The 21,331-nt window shown below is 43.2% G+C and overlaps 1 protein-coding gene and 1 long non-coding RNA gene across 6 annotated transcripts in view; both read left to right on the top strand.

The window, feature by feature from the left end:
- LOC138970896 (uncharacterized) overlaps nt 1-6,178 on the top strand; it is a 19,425-nt gene extending 13,247 nt beyond the window's left edge. For all 5 annotated transcript variants that reach the window (XM_070343505.1, XM_070343485.1, XM_070343498.1 and 2 more), the window contains 4 exons: nt 307-526; nt 1,023-1,347; nt 3,836-3,944; nt 5,736-6,178. In XM_070343505.1, the coding sequence (XP_070199606.1) occupies nt 317-526; nt 1,023-1,347; nt 3,836-3,944; nt 5,736-6,027 (936 nt within the window). In that variant the 5' untranslated portion in view covers nt 307-316 and the 3' untranslated portion in view covers nt 6,028-6,178. The remainder of the gene's footprint in view (nt 1-306; nt 527-1,022; nt 1,348-3,835; nt 3,945-5,735) is intronic.
- Nucleotides 6,179-6,227: 49 nt separating this feature from the next.
- On the top strand, nt 6,228-7,066 carry LOC138964485 (uncharacterized). The gene is made up of 2 exons (XR_011455129.1): nt 6,228-6,625; nt 6,665-7,066. It is a non-coding gene; the product is annotated as an uncharacterized lncRNA (long non-coding RNA).
- The last annotated feature ends 14,265 nt before the right edge of the window (nt 7,067-21,331 follow it).

Below are 21,331 nucleotides of genomic sequence, written 5' to 3'. Positions count from 1 at the left end.
CAGACTATACAATGACTACTTGACTAATTTCTTTTCAACAGCTACGCACTTAGTTATGACTTCAATGTACGATGACCTTAACTTAAGTCAGAACTGCACCATAACTAATTCACTAATGTCTTTTCAACAGGTGCAACCTGATGCACGCTCTGTTCCAGAACCACAACTTAAGGCTAGACTACACCATAACCACTTGACTAATTTCCTTTCAACAGATGCGCTATTAGTTACGACTTCCATGTACGATAACATTAACGTAAGTCCGAACTGCATCATAACCAATTCACTTAAATTTGTTTTCAACAGCTGCACCCTGATGCACGCTCTGTGCGAGAACCACAACTTAAGGCCGAACTACACCAACCCTGCGTGTCGTGTTGCGCATGTCACGACCACCGCCAAACCGCTGACCCCCTTCGAGCAGGCGCTGTTCTCCGCTATTGAGCACGGCATTGACGACAGGCTGCAGAAAACCAAGGAACTCGGCATCTCTTCTGCGCAGGCAAAGCCTATCTTCAGTGTGCAGGTATTTACAGTACGGTTACTCTCTATTTTTTTATAGTCTTGAGTCGAGCGTTTGAAAATACCTGAGCCTGAAGGCGAGTGTAACTTACACCTCTTGTTATCAGCCTGCCTTAGAGATGAGGACGACAGTTGGCCAGATGGCCTGAATAGCGCCATGCATTTTCCTGCATAGAACTAAGGCGCGTCTGCCGCGACGGTGCCTGAGCTAAACATTGGCGGGCACTGCTCACAGCCCGGCACACGGCACTGTAAACATTCCCCGTCCCTTCACCTCTCTCGCCACCATCCGCTCTACCCTTGGTCCCATGCCTGTTGACAGTCTCGTCTGATATTTTGTTTTCTGTATTCCCTCTTTTTGCACCTGCTATTGATGTTTGTATTCTGTGCTCCCTCTTTCAGACGGAAGAGGAGGGGGAGGAGGGGCCTTACAGAAACCAGGACCCCCCCCCCCCGCCTTATATCCCGCCTTGAATAATGTATGTTTCCCTCTTCGCCAGGACCATACACACAAGCATTACGTCCGTAACCCCAAGTGCTGGGCCTATGACCTTGACCTGACCTCCATCTCACCTTGGAACAGTAACCTCCGGAACAGGAAGGCCGGGACTCTGATCTCGCCGCGTCACGCGGTATGGGCGAGACACTACAGCATCGCGACCAACTCCACGCTACGCTTCGTGACTCGCGATGGGACAGTGGTTGACCGCAGAGTGGCGGCCAGCAGAGCGGTCAATGGGAAGGGAGGTCACGGGTTCTACGGGAGGGACATCGTGGTGGGGGTGCTTGACCAGGATGTGCCGGACACCATCTCTTTCGCAAAAGGTTGGGATGATGTTTTCTGTCTTTGTGTAGACCCTCCCCCCGGCTGTGTCAGGTCTTCTTGATCATCATGTTGTTGTTGTTGTTAATTGTTATTGTTGTTGTTGCTGTAGTAGTAGTAGTAGTAGTAGTAGTAGTAGTAGTAGTAGTAGTAGTAGTAGTAGTAGAAGTAGTAGTTGTTCTTGTTCTTGTTCTTGTTCTTCTTGTTCTTCTTGTTCTTCTTCTTGTTCCTCTTCTTCTTCTTCTTCTTCTTCTTGTTCTTCTTGTTCTTCTTCTTGTTCCTCTTCTTCTTCTTCTTCTTCTTCGTGTTCCTCTTCTTCTTCTTCTTCTTGTTCTTCTTCATCTGCTGCTGCTTCTTGTTGTTGTGCCTGACCACCTCATTTTGACTGAAATCCAGACATGATTGCTCTGCCTGTTTTCATGTCTTCATCTATCATTCCTCCTCCTCCTCGTCGTGGAACTCCGCTTCCCTCCTCTTTCTCCTCTTTCTTCTGTTCGTATTCTTTTCCACGTCTTCCTGCTCCTTGTACATGTACTCACCTCCTCCTTTTTACATTTAATCAAGTTTTGACTAAATGTTTTAACATCGAGGGGGAATCGAAACGAGGGTCGTGGTGTATGTGCGTGTGTCTGTGTGTCTGTGTGTCTGTGTGTCTGTGTGTGTGTGTGTATGTGTATGTGTGTGTGTGTGTGTGCGTGTGTGTGTGCGTGTGTGTGTGTGTGTGTGTGTGTGTGTGTGTGTGTGTGTGTGTGTGTGTGTGTGTGTGTGTGTGTGTGTACAGCGATTCAGAGAAAACTACCGGATCGATCTTTATGAAACTTTACATGAGAGTTCCTGAGTATATTAATATCCCCACCACTTTTTTCCATTTTTTTGATAAATGTCTTTGATGACGTCATATCCGGCTTTTTGTGAAAGTTGAGGCAGAACTGTCACGCTCTCATTATTCAACCAAATTGGTTGCAATTTTGGTCAAGTAGTCTTCGACGTAGCCCGGACTTTGGTATTGCATTTCAGCCTGTAGGCTTACAAATTAATTAATGAGTTTGCTCATTAAAGTTGTCGTTAAAATCGATTTTTGGCAAACAGATTTAAAAGGGATTGCAATGTATTTCTTATCTTCTCCTGATTTCAAAAATATATAGATATGTCATGTTTACTCTAAAAAATATGCTCAGAATGAAAGGAAATAGGTTCAGTAAAGACCGGCACGGTTGGCCTAGTGGTAAGGCGTCCGCCCCGTGATCGGGAGGTCGTGGGTTCGAACCCCGGCCGGGTCATACCTAGAGAGAGAGAGAGAGAGAGAGAGAGAGAGAGAGAGAGAGAGAGAGAGAGAGAGAGAGAGAGAGAGAGACAGACAGACAGACAGACAGACAGACAGACAGACAGACAGAGACAAAGAGACGGAGAAAGAAACAGAGACAGGCAGAGAGAGAGAGAGAGAGAGAGACAGAGACAGAGACAGAGACAGAGAGAGACAGACAGAGACAAAGAGACGGAGAAAGAAACAGAGACAGGCAGAGGGAGAGAGAGAGAGAGAGACAGAGACAGAGACAGACAGACAGAGAGAGAGAGAGAGAAAGAAAGAGAGAGAGAAAGACAGAGAGAGACAGAGAAAGAGAGAGAGGGAGAGAGAGAGAGAGAGAGAGAGAGAGAGAGAGAGAGAGAGAGAGAGAGAGAGAGAGAGAGAGAGAGTCGTCTTCGTCTTCGTCATAGTCCCCTCCTTTTCCACTGTCTTCTCGAACACTTCCATGGACATGAAGATATTCATGAGTGGTCTAACGGTAATGAAGTTGATGAAGATTATTGTGATGACGAGGTGATGGCGACAACAGTGCGTGTGCTGCACTATTGACGATGACGATGGCATGACGTGACACTCATGCTGATGTCAAGGCTCTGATGACGATGAAGATGAAATGAAAGTTTTACGCCCTCACGGCAAAGCCATTAGGGGCATGTTACACGGGAAAACCCGGCTTTGTATGAAAATAAAAAATAAAAATGCGGGGGAGGGGGGGGGGGATGTAGACAGCTGGCTGCCGGCTGCTAGAGGAGACCTGAAAATGGGCTTGGGACCTGGTTGGGTCGTCTTGGGTCAGTGCTGAAATGGTTACTTTTTTGGCTGTTGGCCGAACGGACACCCGGGCTTCATATTTTTGCATGCATGTATTCGTGTTTCCAAGGCCTGAGGCTTTCGCTGTGACCCTGGGATCTTTATCGTGCGCATGCGTGCACACGGGGGTGTTCGGACACCGAGGAGAGTTTGCACAAAGTTGACTCTGGGACACACATCCCGCGCCGAACTTGGGGGTTGAACCCACGCGGATAGTAACAGACGATGAAGATAGTCACGTGTTAAGGTTTTGTACATTTCTCATAAGGTCAACCTTTCTGATGATGATGATGATGATGATGATGATGATGATGATGATGATGATGATGATGATGATGATGATGTTGATGATGATGATGATGATACGTTTACAGTGATGCCGCATCAGATCATGAAGATGTACCCTCCGCATGATGTCCACCTGCCCGTTCTGAGCACAGACCAAGAGGAAAAGGCGCTGGTGGCTGACTTCTTCATCTTCAAGTAAGGCCAAACAAAAACATATGTTGGTTTAGCGTAACCCGACCGACCCATATTTTTTCCCCCGACCGTATAACTTTTTTTCATTTCTCCCAAAAACTCCAAACAAAACAACCTCTGACACACTTTGTGAACTATACCGAGACTAAAAATAAAAAATCAAATAAAAAAAAAAGCCGACCTACCGACCCTATTTTTTTGGTCATGTTACCCTAAACCAACATATATTTTTGTTTGGCCTGAGTCACTGTTGCGTGGGCTGAGAGTAAAGGAGAGGGTATTTGATGATGTCAAACAGGCATGATGATGATGATGATGATGATGATGAAGATGATGATGATGATGATGATGATGATGATGATGATGATGATGATGATGATGATGATGATGATGATGATGATGATGGTGATGATGATGATGCCGGTTTTCTCAGTTGGTGGAGCACTGGACTTGTGATCCTAGCTCACACCAAATCAACAGTAATTAATTTTTGACAAAAACAAGAAAACCACTTTTGCATTTTGTTGTATTAAACATGTTCTCTTTATAATGAGATATAACAAGTTTTTCAACAAAAAAGTTCTGCACTTAGTTTTGAAGGTGACCGTTAATTGCACACGCCAATACCCCCACAATGTGCAAATTACCGCCTCAGCTTAATTCAGGAAAGGAAAGCATTGAAACTAATTGGTTTTGCAATTTTATCACCTCAATGTAAATGCCAGCAGTGGTTTGCATTCAGCGTCCCCAAAATGGGACAGTTGGCTTATATGGGTTAACTAATTTTGATGAACGAGGAAGAAACAAGTACGGAATGTAGGATAAATAAAATATGTCTTCATGTATGATATCGCATGCCATTAGTGCGGGTGGCTGATTACACCTAAACACACACACACACACACACCTGGATTGCGCGACTCTTTGTCGCTGCTAGTTTCCATTAGGTTGAATCGACCCGAATGTACCAGCAATTGGATAATGTGTACTAGTTGATTTGCTTTATGAACAGTTAAGCTTTTTGTTAATCGTTGTCTTTGTGTCTCTGTTCCGAAAGCAATGCAATTTGGTGCCGAAAGAAATAATTTAATATTGATATGTTTTATGAGTTATGCATGGACATTATTTGTCAAATCTCATCTCATCTCGTCTCATCTCATCTTGTCTCGTCTCGTTTCAACTCATCTCATCTCAACTCATCTTATTCCACCTTTTTGTTAATCGTTGTCTTTGTGTCTCTGTTCCGAAAGCAATGAAATTTGGTGCCGAAAGAAATAATTTAATATTGATATGTTTTATGAGTTATGCATGGACATTATTTGTCAAATCTCATCTCATCTCATCTCATCTCGTCTCGTCTCGTTTCAACTCATCTCATCTCAACTCATCTTATCACACCTAACCTCACTTCACCTCATCCCACCTCTGCTCACCTCTCCTCATCTCATCTCACCTAAAATCCCCTCACCTCACCTAACCTCACCTCAACTCATCTTAATTCACCTCACCTAACATCACCTCACCTCACCTCACCTTACCTCACCTAACATCACCTCACCTCAAGCACCTCACCATACCTCACTTCACCTCACTTCATCTCACCTCACCTCACCTCACCTCACTCCATCTCACCTCACCTCACCTCACCTAATCCCACCTTACCTCACCTCCCCTCACCTCACCTCACCTCTTATCCTGTTTTATCTTATTCTGTCTTATCTTATCCTGTCTTATCTTATTCTGTCTTATCTTATCCTGTCTTATCTCAACCTGTCTTATCTTCACCCTTGACAGCAACAAGTCCATCTCGCTGCGGACCCCCGGCACCAGCTCCCTACACCACGACTTCTACGAGTCCAAGATATCGGGCGACAGCGGCAACCCTTCCTTCTTCGTGCTGCACGACCAGCTGGTGCTGCTCTTCACCTTCACCACGGGAGGGGCGGGGGGAGGCACCAACCTCCTCTACTACCACGACGAGATCAACCAAATCATGACGCAGCTGGGCGGGGGGTACCAGCTCACCGAGATAGACCTCGGCAGCTTCCTGCAGGGCAACCAGGCTGTTCCGGCTCTCGTAGGATAGAGGACTGTTAGGTTGAGGGAGGGGGGTGGTGACGGGAGGGGTCCAAGCTTGGGACGGGTTGGGGGAATACCGGCTCTCTCAGATAGACCTTGGCAGCTTCCTGCAGAGCAACCAGGCTGTTCCGGCTCTCAAAGGATAGAGGACTGTTAGGTTGAGGAGGGGGGGGGTGGGGGGTGGGGGGGGGGGGGGTGGCGGAAGGGGGGGAGGGGTGGTGGCTCCCATAGGATAGAGGACTGTAGACTTTTTTGGTGGGGATATCAGCTCAACCTTTTCGACCCGGGCAGCTTCCTGCAAGAACACCATGCTGTGCCTGCTCTCATAAGATAGAGGACTCTAAACAGAGTGAACACATTTTTAGCAAATTGTTTGTAAACAAATGTTGAACACTTTGTGACATAGTTCACTGTTCCACTAGCGAAAGAGGCACAAACAACAAACACAAGGTGTTCACAGGTGAATATAGTGAACATACTATGTGTGCTACTTTTGCCAGCAGATATATAACATCATGTATAATGTTACAAAGTGTTCAAGACGAGTTACAGATATGTTTTCAAAATGTGTTCATTGCTGTCAAGACTGTAGGCTTGGGGTGGGGGTGGTGGTGGTGGGGGGGGGGGGTGGGGGGTGGGTGGAGGTGGATAGCAGCTCATCGAGATTGACTTGGCCATTCCTGCAAGGCATCCAGCCCGTGCCTGCTTTCATAAGATAGAAGACTGTAAGATGAGAGGGGTAGGGTAGAGGGAGGGGGGAGGGGGAGATTCGCTGATGTCGAGATTGTTGAAAGCTTAAGGGACATTTTTAAGGGCGGGTGGCTGGTATGGTCGAGAGGGAGGGATGTTGTGCGAATAGCAGCATAGCGCACTAGACTTGAAGAATAGTGCCACACATGACAAATGAATACGAAGTGAGAAAAAAAACCACCCAACCCACACACATAATTATACAGCAGAAACGAAAACAAGCACGAGTATGCTCATGCAGGTGTGCGTGTGAGTCTCCCTCTCTGTCGTCTGAAATCTATTTTTGTCTCCCGGTCTGTAAGTCTGTCCGTGTCTGACTGGCTGTCACAGTGTGTGTGTGTGTGTGTGTGTGTGTGTGTGTGTGTGTGTGTGTGTGTGTGTGTGAGTGTGTGTGTGTGTGTGTGTGTGTGTGTGTGTGTGTGTGTGTGTTGTCTTAAAGGTACACCCTATGCCGGTAACTACCAATATTGTTTTGATATCAAAATTGCACCATAAACAAAACACTCGTGCTCTCTCGGAAACGGCATATTCAAACAGATTTGACACTTCCAACAGAATGAAAAAAGTCGTTCCACAGAGAGACACAACACGCATTGCAACAGTGTTATTTGTTTCACACAAGTGCACCAGCGCCTAGTTCTTATGGGTACGGTCACTCCACAAAACCTACAACCTGAGCCAAAGATAAACACGTTTTTACATTTAGTCAAGTTTTGACTAAATGTTTTAACATTAGAGGGGGAATCGAGACGAGGGTCGTGGTGTATGTGTGTGTGTGTGTGTGTGTGTGTGTGTGTGTGTGTGTGTGTGTGAATGTGTGTGTGTGTGTGTAGAGCGATTCAGACTAAACTACTGGACCGATCTTTATGACATTTTGAGAGTTCCTGGGTATGATATCCCCAGCCGTTTTTTTCATTTTTTCGATAAATGTCTTTGATGACGTCATATTCGGCTTTTTGTAAAAGTTGAGGCGGCACTGTCACACCCTCATTTTTCAATCAAATTGATTGAAATTTTGGCCAAGCAATCTTCGACAAAGGCCGGACTTTGGTATTGCATTTGAGCTTGGTGGCTTAAAAATGAATTGATGACTTTGGTCATTAAAAATCTAAAAATTGTAATTAAAATCATTTTTTTTATAAAACGATCCAAATTTACGTTTATCTTATTTTTCATTATTTTCTGATTCCAAAAACATATAAATATGTTATATTCAGATTAAAACCAAGCTCTGAAAATTAAAAATATAAATATTATGATTACAATTAAATTTCCGAAATCGATTTAAAAACAATTTCATCTTATTCCTTGTCGGTTCCTGATTCCAAAAACATATAGATATGATATGTTTGGATTAAAAACACGCTCAAAAAGTTAAAACGAAGAGAGGTACAGTAAAGCGTGCTATGCAGCACAGCGCAACCGCTACCGCGCTAAACAGGCTCATCACTTTCACTGCCTTTTGCACTAGCGGCGGACTTTGGTCATTGTGAAAAAATGCAGTGCGTTCAGTTTCATTCTGTGAGTTCCACAGCTTGACTAAATGTAGTAATTTCGCCTTACGCGACTTGTTCTTTTTGCAGTTTGGTTTCATGCACCTCAGCCCAGGAGAGAAGGCAAAACTCGCACAATTTTACATACAGACAGGAAACTTCGTGGAATGGTCGTGAACAAACTGAAGTTCATGCACAACAATGAAGATATTCGCTGAATTCAAATGACTGAAAAGACACCCACATAATGTGCAATGGCATGCACAATTCATCAATGAGATGAACGCAATTCACGATGGGAAATGTCCTGATCCTGCCTATATATAATTGCTCGAAAGATCACAAAAATCAGACCATTTGACCTACAAACTTGCTAATTCGTTAACTGGTCATGCCTAAGCAGAAGTTACGACAAACGTACACCAAATAAAGAGTAATTCAGTCGACAGATGTAGAAGTTATTTGCATTTTTGTGGGTTGCATTTGTTGGGGTTTCACCCTGTATTAAGTTTGTCTCAGTTCTTGTTGGGTAGATGACGATGTGTTGTCGCTGTCGCTGTTGCTGATAACTTTCAAAACATCATACGACACGAGGTGTCGTGGGAGGCGGACGGTGACGTCATTTTCGCTTGAACAGGAGTCACCACAGAAATATTAAATACTTCAGTGGCCAGTTGACTGTCGAACGTTGCAATTTTAAGCTCGTGATGTGCTGCAAGAGCAAACTTTAAAGGCATATAACACTAGCACTGATTGGCCCCCCGAAATCGACTTCGCTAATATTTTGCTAATACTTTGCCTGTGATACTTTCATTGTGTAATGAACCAAGTGTAAACTACTAAGACACATCTACCGGACGGACTTTATGATATAGCCTACACGTATGATGGCATGCTAAGAATCAGATAAACACACTCTGAACAAATCACAGGCAAAATATTAGCAACATGTAAGCGATGTCGATTTGTTGGTCTATCGGTGTCATATGTCTTTAATACAATTAATAGGGCTATTTTTGACCACACGCTCACGTATGGCACACAGGGGGACATTCACCTAGCCTCATTCGTGCCTGTCAGCCCTCGCTTTCCTTCGGGTTTTGATTCAAGGGACACAACCTCGCTATGTTGTGATTTTGAAACACGGGAACAGAAGTTACCTCGCTCGACTGCTGAGCTGCACGTACACTCTGTGCATGCTAGGAACACATCCATCTCGAAAACAATACGTGTTAATTAATTTACAATGTTCAGTTTCAGTTTCAATTCTATGACAGTATCATTCAATGATTACAAGACTAGTTACAGTAATGAGTCCACTGATACTGCCTTCTTTATCTGATCTGATAATTTGATGACATATCCCGTGGTCTGCTGTGTTGGAATATGTATGCCGTGTGAGTTGACAGGGGGGGGGGGGGGGGGGGTGGGTGGGTAAGGGATATGCAGTGTTGCTCTCAGACTTAGAGGATAATAATGATAAAATAAAATCAATCAAATCAAATTAACTTTATTATCTTACATGGAGAAATTGCAGTGGTGATGTTTTTATGTTTTAATAGGTTCAATAACAATTACAATAACAATAATAACATTTTAATGCCCATTTAAATATTACATCGAAATGGAACATTTTCTTTGACACACCCAGCCACAGCCACAGAACGCTCACACATGCAGGCGGGGTGGCAACAGGCAGCAGGCAGACATAAGACATCATAACCCACGCATGCAAGAGTGCAAGAGTGCGAACATTTATTCAACGTCTCTCATGAAACAAACATCATACATTATGCGCCTGTTTGTGTAGGCGTATTTCTATGTTTGCTCGCATAGGTGCTTGCGTTTGGGAGAGAAAAAAAGAAGAAAAAGATACATGGTGAAAAAGATTGTTTGGGCGCGTACAAACGAGAGAGAGAGAGAGAGAGAGAGAGAGAGAGAGAGAGAGAGAGAGAGAGAGAGAGAGAGAGAGAGAGAGAGACAGAGAGAGAGAGAGACAGAGAGAGAGAGAGAGAGAGAGAGAGAGAGAGAGAGAGAGAGAGAGAGAGAGAGAGAGAGAGAGAGAGAGAGAGGCCGGCAGACAGACACACAGGCACAACCAGGTGTAGGGCTTTAATACGCCATGTTCCTCTTTCACGCTATCTGCATGCCTGAACCCTCTCAGCTCCTGTTTCCATCATTCACACATTCGACATCTGGAACATGTATCATCCAGCCATAAACACAATACAGTTATGATAACACCTCATTAGCTGCATCACGGGTAATTCGGGGCTGACACTCAGTATGGACACAGATTGTAATGGCCAAATTAGGGACACTAATTGGGAGTATCATATTGTCTTATGATAAAAACCTTCCCCTCCCGGGTTCAGAACGGCAACATAAAAAATAAAAAAATAAAAAAGGCAAAACTCAGGGTTGAAGCAGCCTGCATGCAACTGAGGACAACAAAAAAAAGACAAAAAACAGAAAAGAAAAAAAAAACCGCAACTTTGCTTGTGTTTTTCTCCCCATCTTGTTTTATCGCGGGCACCCTATAACTATAAATCTTACACCTATGATAGCGAACAGACTGACTGAGAGGTGTCTGTAACATTTACTCCTCCACAGGTATTCATATTGTTTTACTCTGAGACGGATTTGTGCAGAAAAGGTAATACCGTCTATAACGATAGTAGGAACACTTTGTCATGCAACGACGGTACAAACTTGGTTTTGGTTTTGCGGGGGAAATTATTATAATAACTCAAAGTCTAAATGTTGTAGCTGGCCGATTTTAAAGATTATTTGGATATTTTGTTGTGAATTGATAACGCAGGTTGACAAAGTTTTCGGTTGTAGATGATGATGATAATTATAGCTTACATAGTATGACTATGAATAAAACACAACCAGTCAACCGTCAAAGCCCCACTCCGCCTCACAGGAGGTTTACAGAACGATGACATCTTTCACTAAACCAGTACTAGTAACCTTATGGAACACAATCGCAATAGCATTTAACAACATTAAATGACATAGATCAATATTGAATGGGTATTCAACACGCGTAAACCGCACACCGGTTCTTGTGGCTTATTCAACCCCGAGCCATCGTATGTATGTAAAAGCCTGGCAGTGTCCAGGGCCGGACTACCGGGGGGGTTATGGGGGTTGCGCAACCCCCCCCCCCCCCCTAGCCTAAACATGTACCTTACTTATTTAATTTTTTTTTATTATTGTTTATTTTATGCCGTTTCATGCAAGGAGCGACTATTTTCCTATCTCAGAATATGAGGCTACCCATCAGCTTCAGGGGGCTTCGCCCCCTGACCCCCACAACGAGGGGGGGGAGCTGGGTTCTAGGGTTTCCGGACCCCCCCCCCCAGCCAAAAAATAAAAATATTGAATGAGGTATGCATTTCTTTATTTTACATTGAGTTTCAATTTTTGGGGTATTAATCAGTGACAAAATCTGCTGCCTGAAACTGGTAATGATCATCCTCAGAATGCACCAGATTGCACCATTTTGCATCCTTTTTTTCAAAATTTTCCGGGGGGCATGCCCCCGGACCCCCCTAGCAAGCTAGGCGCTTCGCGCCGTGGGCTCGGCGCTTTGCGCCTTCACACCCTCATCTTCACAATATACATTTGAAAAAAACCAGTCATAAAATGAACTGATCCGCCCCTGCCGCCAGGGGGGACATCCCCCTGGGCCACCACTCGCAACCCCCCCCCCTCCTCTTCGCCTAGTCCGGCCCTGGTGTCTGTGGCCAGAAACGGATGGTTTACGGGAGGCGGAGTGGACCTTTAAGTGCATAACTCAACAACTATTTCTCCATTCAACAGAAAGGTACCAGGCTGCAAATGTATGGCTTGTGGACGGTGTTTTCCCGCGGAAATAAAGCCCACATAGATCTGCGATGACTAACAAGATGATGCTAACGAGAAGGGAAATAGCTTTAACCTCACAAAAGCAACCGTATCCTTAAAACACGTTCGAGTAGGGTTCTTTTTACTTCAACGTCCAGCACGCTTTCACAGAAGAAAGAGGTTACAGAGCTTTCAGTTTGTCTTTCGGTTCGGACCACGTCTAAACACTTAACTTCGGTCGGTATTCACGCGTATCGCCTGAAAGCCTCTTCACACACAAATCCGCGTCAAAACCAGTCTTCTGGAAATAGTTCCTGCTTCCGATGTAAAGGGACGTTACCAAGAGGAAGTGGCAAGATTTAATCCCCCTTGCTCTGCTCTCTAACCGATCAGTGTCTCCGCCAGATATGGCTGTGCCAAGGGACCATTTTGGGATCCAGCTCAGACGGAATAATCTTTATCGCCGATTGAAATAAACGTGTGGAAATGTTAACTTGTTAGATTTGTTTTTATTCGTTGAGCATTTAGATAGAGAACTGGGAGAAGTGTACAATGTAGTAGTCTCTCCTCCCAACGCGTACACGCAAAATCGATTCAGCTATTAATGAGTCAGTTGTGCGATGGCCTTAGTCCTTCTTGTATTCGTACCATTTCACCCTCTTTAGTTTAAAGGTCAACTACGCCTCGTGAAAACAGCTCGCCTCACTGTCGCAGATCTGGTCAGGCTTTAAACTTGGGAAAAGACAATCCTTCCACGAGGTCACATACCAAAAAGCTACACCCTGACTGATTGCTGTGGTGAGTTTGTTGATGAATTCATTTCCGATCAAGGCACTGGTCAGTCAAGGCGCTGGTCAGTGCCTTTTACAAAACTAATTATAGAGAAAAACAACCTCACTGTGCACAGAGAACATGCACCAAAGCTGTTCATTTTGGGGGTGTGACCAAATGGAGGGATGGTCTTATTCCATGTTACAGCCTGGTCAGATCTGAGACAGTGAGGCGAACTGTTTTCACGAGGCGGAATGGGCCTTTAAAAAACACAGGAATGTCTCGTACATGTTGCAGTCAAAGGGACGGAAGATGGCCCAACAATGCAATGAATACAATGACAACGAACATAATTATGTCAATTACGATTTTGAATGCTTATATTAAAGTCACAATCGATTTTTAATCCAATATTGTCCTATTGCATACTACTATTCCATCTGAGCGATCTCTCTCTTTTTCCATATAATGTCCCTCTCTGTTTATCTCTGTATCTCTATAACCCTGACTTGTCTGTATCCCTCTCTGTCGCTCCCTCTGCCTGCCTGCCTGTCTCTGTATGTCTGTGTGCCTGTCTGCGTCTGCCTGTATGTCTGCCTGTCTATCTCTGCCTGTCTGTCTGTCCGTCCCCCCCTCCTCTCTCTCTCTGTGTACATCTCTCTGTTCCTCTCTTTCGCCCTCGTTCCTTTACCACCCCATTTCTCCCCTCTACCTCTCTTTGCAAACATATATTAAGAAAAGGCGTTCCGAATATTGCACAACGATGTTTTTGGCGACTGATGCGTGGCTTGTGCAGAAACTTCAATAGAAAAGGATGTATAACTCTTTGTGAAAATTATTTTTTCGGTGCTTTTTCGTTTGTTTGTTTGTTGGGAAAACTAATGAAAATCATGGTATCGGCAGCTCATGTACCTGTCACAGACACTGAGAGTGCAGTAATTCCCTTTTTTTCTTTTTTTTCTCTTGTTTTTGTTTTTTTCACTTTTTCTCTCATGAAAATTCAACAGGGTATCTGCAACTTTGCCAAGAGTAATCTTAAACGAATTACAAAAATGGAAGGGCAGATAAGAGGTCTTCAGTGGTAGTAGTTCGTCTTTGCCAGAGCGATGGAGAATTCCAGGTGTCTGTTGGCAACATTCCCACTTTATGTAGTTCTGCTTCGTTCTTCGAGCGATACTGCCCCCCCCCCCCCCCCTCCCGTGTGCACGCATGCGCACGATAAAGACCCCAAGCTCCCAGCGAAAATACTAGGCCTTAGAAAACACGAATACACGCATGCAGGAAAAAAAAGGAAGAAATAAATTGTGCAACGTGACTGCACGCTATCAGAGACTGTGGAGTAGGGGAGACCGGGGCTAGTCCGCCCCCGGGGCACATCCGTCTTTGTCTGTTTATTCTTACGTTTGCCACCTTTTAGTCATTCACACCATGTGGGAGTGGTGTCCCTTCTTCCCGCCATATCCTGCAGAAGTTCAGGGGTTGCGCGCCCATATATATCGTGAGTACAGATCACAAAAAGTGTTTTTCTTCATTTTTGTAACATAAATGCATTGGAGTTGACTTAGGTTTTGATGCATTACCTCTGAGAACAAATACTTAGTCTTGGTGTCGAGTGAAAGTGCGTTAATTAAGTTCGAGTTCTGACGAAAGTTTTGCTTCTTCCTTCCCATATTGTGCTCGTTATCTGGCACTAGAGTTGCCTGCCCGTGCAGGGGCAAGTCCGCCTATTTGTCATGGGGCATGTTCGCCGTAAGCAGTATGTACAACAAAATGTTCATGCGCACATAAAAACTGTCTGCACATTGATATCAGCTACACATTTGTCTTGACGTAAAATAAAAAAAACCAGTCTTCTAATTCATCAAACTCGCCAGTTATGCTACCAAAAGCATAAAAGTAGCATAAAAGTAGGCGGACTAGCCCCGGTCTCCCCTAACGTAATTTTGTGTTACATTCTTTCGTATTTTGTCATTGGCATTTTTGAACCTAAATATTGAAGGGAATTAAAAAAGCTTTCCCACAAAAGCGTGCCCACTACTAGTCTTGTACCTACTATGGGATGAGAGCGGCGGACTTGCCCCACCCTGTAGGCGGACTTACCCCGACTTGGGGCAAGTTCGCCTACGTTAGGGTAGGTCTACTTAAAGCAGTATGTACAACAAATGTTCATGCGCACATAAAAACTGTCTGCACATTGATATCAGGTACACATTTGTCTTGATGTAAAATAAAAAATCAGTCTTCTAGTTCATCAAACTCGCCAGTTATGCTACCAAAAGCATAAAAGTAGGCGGACTAGCCCCGGTCTCCCCTACCTTACGGTCTCTGAAGCTATATCCCACGGAATAGCAACTCGAATTTTCTTAAAGGAATTCTCCAAGGACAAAAAGCTATACCAAATACCCTCTACCACATACCTGACGAATTTGTGCTATTGCTTTGATTCTTCGTTGATACCTAGTTTGCCGACCTTTTTTTGTTAACAACATTTGACTTTCTGTGTTAGTTTTGTGAATTTCTACGGATGGTTGAATCTGAATTAGTTTTTTGTTACAATGAATTACCATCTACGCACTCGCACACCCCCACCCCGTATCCGCCCAAACCAAGCAAACACATACGCAAACACAATAAAAATACAGAAAGGAAGACTTCTAGACGGACAACCAGACAAATAAACACACAGAGCAATAGGCATAGAGACACACACACACAGGTACAGTCACAGAAACAGACAAGCACAGAAACACACACACACACACACACACACACACACACACACACACACACACACACACACACACACACACACACACACACACACACACACACACACACACACACACACACACACACACACACACACACAATTCTTCAAGAATGCGAGCTTTTCTTAAAAAAAATACAGTAATTAATTTTATATTCACGGCTCATTGGCAGAACAGAACACACAAATCTTTTCACCCTACCTGCTGCCTGGTAAAGAAGCAGGAACAACAAAGTAAACAATCTGGAGCATGAGACGCGCCGTTGAAAATGATGAGTTCAGTCACATTAAAATCTCGGCATTTGCATCGCTAAGCTGCCAAGTGTTGGAGCCTTGTTTTGAAAACCTCGCCTTGCATTTCAAAGTGCACAGGAAGTATCTTCTCCACAGGAACAGGTGCAGCGTCTTCAAACTTTAATCATAAAGCAAGAACTGTCATTACACGGGGTATTCTTGTGTCAACGAGTATCTGTTAGGAAACGCTACCGTTGCTGAGCTTTGGTTCAGTTTTGTGTGTTACATGTAGTTGACTTATTTGTACTTTGTGGGAAAGTACCGATATTATATTTTGTAAACACAATATTTATGTTTTGACAAGAATGCAGGTGAACTTTCTAGTCCTGTCAAAACAAGTTGTTTACCACGCTGTTTTTACTCGTGGGTTCGTGGCGTTCGTTCGGATTAAGTGCGTCGGCGCTTTTGATGTACGTCATAGAGAATGTCGCTAGTTTAGTCCATGCACGGGTCGTATAATGTAGTTGTATCATGTTCGGTCTGGAATATTCTCGAGATAGAGTATTTACTATATATGCCAGCGCGATTTGTATGTAAAAAAAAGCTTCTATTTGAGTTCTGCTACGTTGTGCAGTTGTATGTATGTAATGCTAAATAAATCCTCGAACTCAATTTGACGAGTTGTTTTCTGCTGCTGCGAAGACGGGCGACGTAGAATAAAAGAACACAACTATACGACGTTTGAGAACTTGTGGCAATCTCAAGTGTCGTGTAACAGTATCTATATATATATACGACTTGTGTCTGTGTGTCTGTGTGTCTGTTCGCGATGCACGGCCAAAGTTCTCGATGGGTCTGCTTCAAATTTGGTGGGCTTATTCAGAGAGACCCCGGACACAACCTGGTCGATGAGAATTTTCAACACGTGCTCTCAGCGCGCAGCGCTGAACCGATTTTGGTTTTTCTGTTCATCTTCCCAGATCCATTCCCAGTAACTCTTCCTTATCTTCTCCAGTGTTTTGCGTTTATCTCCCTTCCTTCGTGTGGCGTCAATCCATGTTCCCGTTTCTATTTTTAGAAGGTCACTGTCGACAACGCTCAATCCATATTCCCGTTATACTATTTTTAGAAGGTCACTGTCCCGGCGAAGCCGGGTATTACTCTTCCTTATCTTCTCCAGTGTTTTGCGCGTTTATCTCCCTTTCTTCGTGCGGTGCGCCGGCGAACACCCGGCAAAGCCGGGTCCCCGGCGCAGCCGGGTATTCGGCTCGACTTCTTCCCGGCTAAGCCGTGCCCGGCGAAGCGGGTATTCATCTAGCTTCAAAATATCTGAGCTAGCTCTGCTTCAACTTTAAAGTTTTTCAAGTGGATTTTACCATCCCGCGCATGAAGTGATCTTCGGAGAACTTACGGTTAAGTTTTTTTTGGCCTTCTCCACTTGGAGGATGATGATCTAAACAAAGTAAACTGGTGCCTGTTTTTTCTGATGTCTCCGGACGACACAAAAGACTTGTAAACAAAGATCAACGCCTGTGTGACACTTGCTCTGCGTTGGCGGGTTGTGACAGATATGCTCTCCTTATACAAGCTAGCCAAAAATGTTTCATCCTCTGAAAGTTGAAACTTGTGACTTTTGGTTGTGCCTGAACTGAATAATGTTTGATCATACCCGATTTTAAACTGAGTACCGCCCATCTGCAATGGTAACTATTGAGAAATAACAATTGTCAATGAGTTGATTAGCGTCACTCTCTTGCCTGACACTAAGCAAATACTACATTGATTTACATTTTGCAGGAATTAAACAACTTACCGTATTCCAAATGATCAGTTTTCCAGCAAAGTAGAAACATCAAAAGATATATTACATGGAGGATTTTGTTTCTCGAAAGTGGATTTACTTATCTAAACATTTGGCAATTGCATAAAACACTGTTTATGCTTCCTGGCGTCACTCAGGACTATTCAACATACCGTACGTAAGTATATATCTCTATGTTTCTAGGACGACCTTTTACCAAGACGAAGAAGGGAAAGAAGACAAACAAGAAGAAGACTAGAGGAGAAGGAGGAGGACAAAACTTGAAAACACTCAAAACATTACCATCCCGAAGAAGGCAGTAACGTGCCGAAATATTGATTATAGATATAAACGTACCTAACCCGGTTAACGGTGTGTTTTCTTTTTGTTTAAACACTCAAAACAGTTTCATTCATTCGCTCGGCTTCCTGACGAGTGGACGTAAACTGATAGAACTATCAAGATAAGTTTTGTGTGAATATTTGTTTGTCTGTTCACTTAAAAGACCAGATTTTTTATTCTGAATTTTGGAACGTTGGCAGTCTCTTTGTTTTTGGATTCAGTCAGTTTAACCTTTTTTGTTTTAATAAATAAAACTTAAGGGGTACGTTTTGAATTTGTCTCTAATAAAACCTTAATATAACGTACACAAATCGCGATACATAGCAAAAATCAACCACAAGGCAAAGAGTCCGTTTCCATTATGACGCCTAGCGCCTAATATATAAATGATCGACGGTTAAGAAAACACATTTCTTTGTAGATTGCGTGAGTGATATATATATCATTAAGCGAGAGTGATCTGTGTCATTAAAACAATCGTCTTTTCAGCTTTCGTCAGGTGTTTTGTGATTGCATCGTAAGAACGCAATCCGAAGGTTACGGTAGCTCTCAATTGCACCCTTTTACCGGTAGTAAAACTCCGTTAGGTTTAAAGGCACAGTTACGCCAGCGAAAACAGTTCGGCACACCATCACACATCTGTCCAGGCATTTTCACGGGAGATGGCAATCCCTCCTTTTGGACACATACCAAAAATCAATATCTCTTATCTGTTTTAAGTGCAGAGGGGTAGGGGTGGGGATTGGCAGAGGCGTGATTTAATACGTTAATTTTGTAACTGGCAATTGGGTCAATCTGCGAAATTGATTAATCACCAACTGTACACTCTCCACAGAGAGCATTTAGACTCTTGATTTGTGGTATGTGCCCAAGTGGAGGGATGATCTTATTCCATGTTAAAGCCTGGCCACATGTGGGATGGTGAGCCGATTTGGTTAAACGTCAAGGACTGTGCCTTTAAAGCTCAAAAGAATTTAGTACTGGCAAAAGCGTGCTTTTAAGATCTGTAACCTTCGTATTTAGGTTCAATGATACAATCAAAAAGGAGGACAGTGCCTTTAATTCAGAAAGATGGAGAGAGAGAGAGCGGAGAAAGAGAGAAAGATTGCGTAGGAGGAAGATGAAATCGTGTGAAGGGTGGCAGGACTAATTCTGGCAGGTGTACACGTCTAATGCCGGGTTGAGACGGCTTTTGTGGAAGCATGCTCTTTTGGAGCGCTCTAAGATAAGAAAAAGAATCGCGAAAGAAGAAACATGCATTCGGGGAGTGATTTCGTAACCTTCATTTATCTCAGTTTGGACAAATGTGGTAAGAAAATGAAGCTTGTGAATCTTATGAAAGGACTGTGAGTTTATGTCTTGCTTGGAGCGCCGCTCTAAGGTAAGAACCGTGAAAGAAGAAACATGCATTCGGAGAGTGATTAATAAAATAAGACAAGCGATTTCGTTACCTTCATCTATTTTTTGGCACACATGTGGTAAGAAAATTGAGCTTGTGAATCTTATAAAAGGACTCTGATTTTGTGTGGTGTAATCTCTGTGTATACGAACCAAAAGACGAATTTCTGTTCGTTTCTACAATCAGACAATCAAGCTGAATTGAATTGAATTGAATTGAATTGAACTTTACAATTAGTACAGATAACTATACCTGTAGACGACAACAAAAATAACGTGCACGTAGGAAATCTTTACGACGCTTGGAGTACAATACGGATACACTTCTCACTCTAAATAATTGATACAGTATAACGTATAACACATGCACATTTTTCTTTGTATGAGGCTTAAATACTCTACGTGTATGCGGTTCCCGAATCTTCTAAGACAAATGATAAACAAAGAATTGTGAATACACATTTCTTCAGCGTCACCTGACAAAGGACCAGGAATGACGAAAGCATATAATGATTATATGCATTCTGGGAGTCAATCTGTAAAACTGTTACTTTAACACTGTTTTGAACACGCGTGGTGGAAACTGAACAAGAAGGAAGAGCGAACATACCGAGTGCAGGGGATACAACTTTCAAGTAAAAAACAACTTTGGAAATTTGAAGTACGTAGTGGCAGTTTGATTAGGCCTAAATAGGCTACTGCGCGACTGCGCCCGACCGACCTCGCCAAACCAATAGGCGACTACGTCCGACTTAAAACTGAGGCATGAACAGGAAATATTTTTGAGATTGTAGAACATGTATCTTTATATTAAGGTATATTCTTCCGTTGTACCAAATTGTCAGTCACAGAATGGATACACGTCGCTCTGGAGACGTTTGAAACAGGATAACACAGTGTGAAAGCAAACATCTTCTGGAACAATCCTTTTGATGCCTGTGTTCCATAAGCTGTCACACACATAAGAAGAATACCTATCTCAGTGTTAGGCATTTCTGTAGTGAAACTACAGGGGAAACTACTGAAAGGGTATCTATCATGTGTTAGAGAGTACACACTCTCAGACCGGTACTAAGCCAAAGTTTTGGATTCTGCCGGCGTTACCCATGCAGATGCAGATGCAGATACCATCGGAAATCATTGCCACGGTAACGTAAGCAAAACTGCCGATCTCGTTTCTTGAGTTAGGCACTGTTTCTTTATGATACAGGAAGACTTGTTTTGAGAATGTGAAAGTATGCAAAAGCTCTGTGTGGGTTGTTATGCAGTGTTCCTGATTGAACATTTTGCTGTCAGTTCTTTATCTCACGTTTATCCAGCTGTCACCGCTCGAGATAGGCAGTTTGCAACTTATAACTAAAATGACAGAGGCAGATTGTTCAGAAATCAAAACAAGTTTTTATCAAAAAATGACATAGGCATTTATCTTATGAGCGTGACGATAAGCTCTCACACACATCCGATAAAGGTAGGACGAGCGGGAACACATTTTTCTATCCCCAGTGACAAAGGATAGGGTACAATTACATGTTTTTGTGTGTGAGATAGCGAATGCAAAATGGCAAAACATTGAAATGATAAGGATAAACATGCCAACAACATTTTGACCGCTATTTTGTTTCACAAATAAGAAATTCATGTGCGCATTATTTTATTCAAACTTTTTATGTTGTAAAAGAAATGTGTCTCGCCTATAGAAGCCATTTGTAGTACAATTCTGATAAAAAAAAAGTGTACACACTTCCTCGTAGAATAACCACACGTGATCAATATGGAATACAAATCATATTTTCTTTCAACATGATTTATGCAGAATACTTTTATCCTAGGCCAATGGGTATACGACAATAAAATGCGGATACGCACTTTTCCTGACGTATTTGTTACCAGAAAATATTGA

Source organism: Littorina saxatilis, linkage group LG1 (assembly GCF_037325665.1).
Source record: "Littorina saxatilis isolate snail1 linkage group LG1, US_GU_Lsax_2.0, whole genome shotgun sequence".
Taxonomy (NCBI): Eukaryota; Metazoa; Mollusca; class Gastropoda; order Littorinimorpha; family Littorinidae; genus Littorina; species Littorina saxatilis.
Note: the sequence above shows the minus strand (reverse complement) of the source record. Positions and strands in the feature narration are given on the sequence as shown.